This window comes from Mandrillus leucophaeus, unplaced genomic scaffold (genome assembly GCF_000951045.1).
Source record: "Mandrillus leucophaeus isolate KB7577 unplaced genomic scaffold, Mleu.le_1.0 Scaffold165, whole genome shotgun sequence".
NCBI classification, from domain to species: domain Eukaryota; kingdom Metazoa; phylum Chordata; class Mammalia; order Primates; family Cercopithecidae; genus Mandrillus; species Mandrillus leucophaeus.
This window is the reverse complement of record NW_012101643.1, coordinates 2,910,279-2,916,800: the sequence shown is the minus strand read 5'-3', so window position 1 is coordinate 2,916,800 and position 6,522 is coordinate 2,910,279. Positions and strand designations below refer to the sequence as shown.

Genomic DNA, 6,522 nt, shown 5'->3' with positions numbered 1-6,522 from the left:
TCCCAAAGTGCTGGGATTCCAGGCGTGAGCCACTATGCCTGGTTAAGTTTTGTATTTTTAGTAAAGATGGGATTTCACCGTGTTAGCCAGGCTGATCTCGAACTCCTAACCTCAAATGATCCACCCGCCCTGGCCTCCCAAAGTGCTGGGATTCCAGGCGTGAGCCACCACGCCCAGTTAAGTTTTGTATTTTTGGTAAAGATGGGATTTCATCATGTTAGCCAGGCTGGTCTCAAACTCCTAACCTCAAATGATCCACCCGCCTTGGCCTCCCAGAGTGCTGGGCTTACAGGTGTGAGCCCTTCCCAGTTCTACCAGTGTCAGGGCATCACATAAATTGAGCCTCAATGTTAGGTCTTATACAGCAGTTCACCCCTGGATGCCATGGCAAAAATTTAAACCTTGATGATGGCTGAGACTTCTAGGGAATAGAAGTGCCCCACTAAGAAGCAAGGAAGGCACTTGACCAGGAGGGAGAGGGCCACATGGTGAGACTATCACCAAAAACATGAACTTTAGAGGTGTCCCACGATGGCCAGTAAAGGCGGTTGAGTAGGGAGTACATGTCCCCAGAGGTTGTGGATTTAGATTCATTAAGGCCTGTGGCAGTAGTGACACCCAGTAACTTACATAGGAGTTCCTTGAAGATTTCATTATGCCTCTCAATCGAACCTGCTGCCTGATAAGAGAGGGGAGGTGAAAGTTTCATTGAATGGCTTAAGAACCCGGCATTGTATATTCTCAGAAGAAAAATGAGTGTCTTGTTCACTGTCAGTAATATGTGGGACTCCAAGGGGGACCAGAAATGTTCTACTGAAGCCTCGTATTATGGCCTTGCTGTACATAGGGACATCTGTTTCTTTGGTTTATAGTTTGGGTGTATTTGAAGCAAGAGATTCTGAGAGTTCCTTACCACAAAGGATGCAACTCTTAGGCAATGGTCCAAGAGTTTATAAACTGTGCAGATGGGGCAGTTTGTTGGCCAGGACATCCAGCAATAAGATGACTGCCTGAAGTCTGACCAGTTTTGCTAACCTCGGGTCCCTCCTTTATCAGGGATATGCTGGTTAAGGGATGGAAAGCAGCAGCTATCCACTGAGCTTCATCGTGTATGATGGGGGTGATGTCATCTGTAAAGTCTACAAATTCCCATTGCTCTTCACCCAGTTGCTTTGAAGGGGCTCCCCAGATAACCTAGGAGTCTGCAAGAGGGGTGACTTTTTCCAGCACCATGGGCTCTGGTGAGGGATGGGGGACGCCACCCCTTCCTGAAGATGGAATATGCCAGAGGGCCCGGGTTTGGCTCTATCCTGTATCAAGGAGGCCTTGGTAACCATGCGGAGCTTGCAGGATTTTGCTTCCATGACCCAAGGCATAATGGACAGAGCAGTGTGGAGGGGCACAGCTAGGGTTTAATGATGGCCTCTACTTCCAAGAGAGCCCAGTATGCAGCTAGCAGATACTGCTCTAATAATGTATAGAACAGAGCCTAGGAGGGCAGTTTCTTGCGTCAAAAGCCTGTGGACAACTTTCAGCTGTCATGGATGGTCCAGAGACTTCAGGGGGAATGGGAGGAAGTTGCTGAAGCCCCTGCAGTGCAGAAATCTCTGGGGTCTCTGGGGGTCCTAATGGGACTGCCTGCTGTAGACTTTATTATTAAAGGGGCTCAAATTTACATTGAGCTGACTTGCAAGTACTGGCATCAATGAGACTAAATTTGTAAATGAGAAATATGTTGCCACCAGAACCCAAAAAAGAACTAAAAGAATACTAGACTTGTATTCACATTGTGGGTGCAGAAAGGGTCAATAGCTCTTTATTGACAGTGTCTGCGTGGGAGCAGCCCTTAGTTTACCAAGTAATTTTTAGAAATTTCACCACAGTGGCAGGGCCTTGCACTGTGTGTGGGGGCAGTGGCCCATCTCTTTCTGTGAGCATTGTTGTGAGTACTGTACTGCGTGGCCTGCATGAGAATGTCAAGTGAGAATGTCCTCAGAGGAGGATCTCATCCATGTAATGTCATCACACTCATGAGGCTGAGAAAGGGGGATGCAGTTCGATCTTGCCTACAAAGCCCGTGTGTGATGACCAGGCTCTTGAAAGGCCCCATCGGCGCCTTGTAAATATGTATTGTGTCCCTTTGCAGATGAAGGCAAACTTTGACTGAGAGACTATTGTGATAGTCACTGAGCAGAACATTTCAGGCAAATCTGTAATAGCAAAATATTTTCTGGTCACTAATCAGATGGAGTCAGTGTTTTCCAATCATATTGGGCATGGGGTATGGAAGCCTTAAGGGATGGGACCACAGCAATAAAAGTGTAGTAATCCAGCTGGATGCGGTGGCTCATGCCTGTAATCGCAGCACTTTGGGAGGCTGAGGTGGGCAGATCACCTGAGGTCAGGAGTTCAAGACCAGCCTAGACAACATGGTGAAACCCTGTCTCTACTAAAAATATAAAAATTAGCTGGGCGTGGTGGTGGGCACCTGTAATCCTAGCTTCTTGGGAGGCTGGGGCAGGAGAATCACTTGAACCTGGGAAATGGAGGTTGCAGTGAGCTGAGATAATGCCACTGCACTCCAACCTGGGTGACAGAGCAAGACTCTGTCTCAAAAAATAAATAAATAAAATAAAATTGTAGTAATCCACCATGAAGCATCTTCTTCTTTTTTTTTTTTTTTTTTTCATGAAGCATCTTCTTCTTTTTTTTTTTTTTTCAGGAGACAGGACGTTGCTCTGTCACTCAGGGCTGGAGTGTGGGGGTGTGATCACAGATCACTGCAGCCTTGACCTCTGGGAGTCAAGTGATCCTCCCATCTCAGCCTCCCAAGTAGCTGGGGCGATAGGCATGTGACACCAGGCCCAGCTAATGTTTAAATTTTTTTGTAGAGAAAGGGTCTTGCTGTGTTGCCTGGGCTGATCTTGAACTCCGGACCCCTAAGCCACCCTCCCATCTTAGCCTCCCAAGTGCTGGGATTACAGGTGTGAGCCACCACACCCGGCCTGTCTTCTCCTTTGTGTCCAGGTTTCTTTTTATCTTTCTTTCATTCCCTTTTTATGGTCACTGTATATACTTTTGGCAGGGGCGGTCTTCTCTACTCTGCTCACATTGATAAATTTCTTCCCACGGAGAACCGCAAATCGTATAATCAGGGGTGGGGCCTTCCCTGTGGCAGTGGTTGCTGTCATGTAGTTTAAAAATTGTGGGCTTATGTCAGGGTGAATTAACCCTTTTACTGTGCCCCGGGGCTACCAGGAGTTTTCCCTGCAACTCAGAGGATCAGGATCTTTGTTGCAATAGGGGCATAAGCTGCAGCGTGGTCCAGCCCAATGGAAGAGTGCTGGCCTGTAACCCAGAGGTGGAGGGACTCTGCTACAGCTTTGTCTTTTCTGCCATGAGGGTTTTCTTTAATTAATTAACTAATGTGTTTAGGGATTTTTTCTCTCTTGTACAAATGCCCTCAGAATATTTTGGATTTCTAACCACAAAAAGTTGTGGCTTTCAGTTTTTGTCTCCATATGATCATCTGTGACAGGGACCTTCGGGGAGGTGATGAGCACAGGGTTGGGAGCCAGGTGGACCCCGTCGCAGGCAGCCACCTCTTCCTCCAGGGAATGCCAGTCGGTCTCCCTGGGGATGGGGTCCTCATCCAGTCAGGTGGTTTTGTCTGTGGCCCAGGTGGGGACATTAAACCCACTATGGCAAGATGAGCTCTTTGGTGTGTTGGAAGCAGCAGCGCTGAGCACAGCTGGGTGCGCTCGCCAGGGGCTGTGTGCCAAGAGAGCAGTTGAGTACTAAATACTTTTTCCCCTTTTCTTTCTTCGTTAGCACCTGGGCCGCAGACCGCCATGGCTGTGCACCTCGATGCCCCTGGGGGTCAGGAGAACACATGGGCAGCAGCAAGGGAAGCAGCAGCTGAGGGGATAGGCAGGGTCATGCCCTCGGCCTTAACAGCAACCAGGGCACAAGGGAAACTCCCCTGGGGAATTCCCTGGTTTCTCTCCTTCCTTTCTGCAAACCTCTGTCTGCAAAGGACCATCCCCATGGCTGACCTGGGGATGCACATTCACAAACAGTGTCTGTACAGCTGCCCCAAGTGGCCAGTGATGGTCACCAAGCTAGTTGTGTTGCTAAGAGAACTTGCACCTATCCCTCGATAAGTGGGACTTAAGCAGCAACCGGTTAGGGGGCTGTGCTACGACCGTCTTTACAGATGGGAACCTCAGGAGACCACCTGCGAAACACAGGCCTAACCTGACAGCACTGGGGTCCAGTCAGTTCACAACAGTTTTCATCTTGGGATGAGATAGCAAGCAATCAACAGAGACAACACAGCATTGCATAGGCCAGAATGCAAATCTTCCGGTAATCGTCGATTCCATCCCAGGCAGCCTGCATGGTATTAGTGAAGTTGGTTAGCCGAGAGCAATTAATGAAATCTGACCAAATATCCTTGATTGTGGTTGGGTCATCCTGTTCATTACGCCAGTTGTTTCTTTTTTTTTTTTTTTTTTGAGACAGGGTCTCATTCTGTCCCCCAGGCTGGAGTGCAGTGGCATGATCAGAGCTCACTGCAGCCTTGAACTCCTGGGCTCAAGCGATCCTCCCCTCTCAGCCTCCCAAGTAGCTGGGACTACAGGCACACACCACCATGCCTGGCTAATTTTTAATTTTTTTGAGATCGGGTCTCACTGTGTTGCCCAGGCTGCCCTCAAACTCCTGTCTCAAGTGATCCTCCTGCCTCAGCCTCCTGAGTAGCTGTCATTACAGGCACGAGCCACCACTCCTGGCTATCACTCCAGTTGTTTTGATCACCTTCTCCTCACCCCTGCTCTAGGATTATGGGGATGGACAAACACACACACCCAATACTGGAGAGACAAGATCAGCAGCAGTTTATGAGTCACATATGCTGACAGCCCAGGGGAGGAGGACACTGCCCATCACGCAGAGCCACGCGGGGAGACACAGATGTTGTACCTGAGAGCAGAGCGGAAAACCGTGGGCTGTGTGAGGCAAACACTGTGGCATCAAAAGGGTGGGCTGCCTTCTGGTTCCCATGGGAGGACATGATCAGCCTGTTGGAATAATTCCACAGGTTGGCAGGAAACTGAAACCCACTACCCAAAGATAGGCAGGGGGCAGTCACAGTGGCTCACGCTAGTAGTCCCAACACACTTTGGGAGGCCGAGACAGGAGGATCAGTTGAGGCCAGGAGTTCAACACCAGCACGGACAACACAGTGAGACCCTGTATCTTCCTTAGCTGGGTGTGGTGGCACATACCTATCTTCCCAGACACTTGGGAGGCTGAGGCGGGAGGATCACATGAGCCCAGGAGCTCCAAGTTACTGTGAGCTGCACTCCAGCCTGGATGACAGAGTGAGACCCTCTGTCTCTTATTTTTATTTTTTTGAGTTGGAGTTTTGTTCTTGTTGTCCAGGCTGGAGTGCAATGGCACGATCTCAGCTCACTGCAACCTCTGCCTCCTGGGTTCAAGCGATTCTCCTGCCTCAGCCTCCCGAGCAGCTGGGATTACAGGCATGTGCCACCACGCCCGGCTAATTTTGTGTTTTTAGTAGAGACGGGGTTTCACCATATTGGTCAGGCTGGTCTTGAGCTCCTGACCTCAGATGATTCGCCCACCTTTGTCTCTTATTTAAAAAAAAAAAATAAAAAATAAGCAGGAATTGTGCCTAATCTCTTGATAAGGAGCATTGTTTAGCAGGGGGATCTTATCCTTAAGAGCAGAGTTTGGAGAGGAATTTGTAGTCCAGCCCTTCTGATTTTACCAGGTGCCAAGGCAGCATGTGACACTGAGCCTTAATTTTAGGTCTTATACCATGGAGTGTGTGCTTTTTAAAATCACACTTTGTTTCTTTCTTTCTTTTTTTTTTTCCCCTAGCTGAAGAATGTGATACAATTACTTTGAACTGCCCACCAAATTCAGATATGAAAAATCAGGTAAGAATAATTTCAACTATATTTTACCCTTAGGTACATGATAACCCACCTAAAATGTTTTGAGAATTATAGAACTTTACAAATAAAAAATGAAAAACAGGATTTCTAGATCATATACAGGGTTTGCAAATGGTCTCTAAGCATCCTAGTAAAGCAGCATATCTTTAGAACTTTTTTACTTCTAATAAATATTGTAGCTTTCATTCATTCTTTGAAATACTTATCTACATGCCAGCAACAGAAAATCAATGCTGGTGAGTTAGGAAGGAGAGTTGCTTTCTTTCTAATGCGGTTGGCACCCTGGGGATGGGCAAATTCTTTAAGACACAACAAAACTAGATACTCTAATATAACACTTTTGTAATGCTTTATAAAACTTTAATTTTTTTAGATATCAGATGTCAAACTTTAACATATTATTTCTATTATCCTTTTACAAAAAGGAAATATTTATTGTGTTATGATTATAAAGGAATGTTATTTTTTAAAATTTTTATTTATTTGTTTATTTTTTGAGACAGAATCTCACTCTGTTGTCCAGGCTGGAGTGCAGTGG

At 47.1% G+C, this 6,522-nt stretch overlaps 1 protein-coding gene across 1 annotated transcript in view; it reads left to right on the top strand.

Moving 5' to 3' along the window:
• The window catches only part of EDARADD (EDAR-associated death domain), a 115,616-nt gene that overhangs the window by 33,696 nt on the left and 75,398 nt on the right, over positions 1 to 6,522 (top strand). The window contains exon 3 of the mRNA XM_011976385.1: positions 5,908 to 5,966. Coding sequence (XP_011831775.1) covers positions 5,908 to 5,966 — 59 coding nt within the window. The remainder of the gene's footprint in view (positions 1 to 5,907; positions 5,967 to 6,522) is intronic.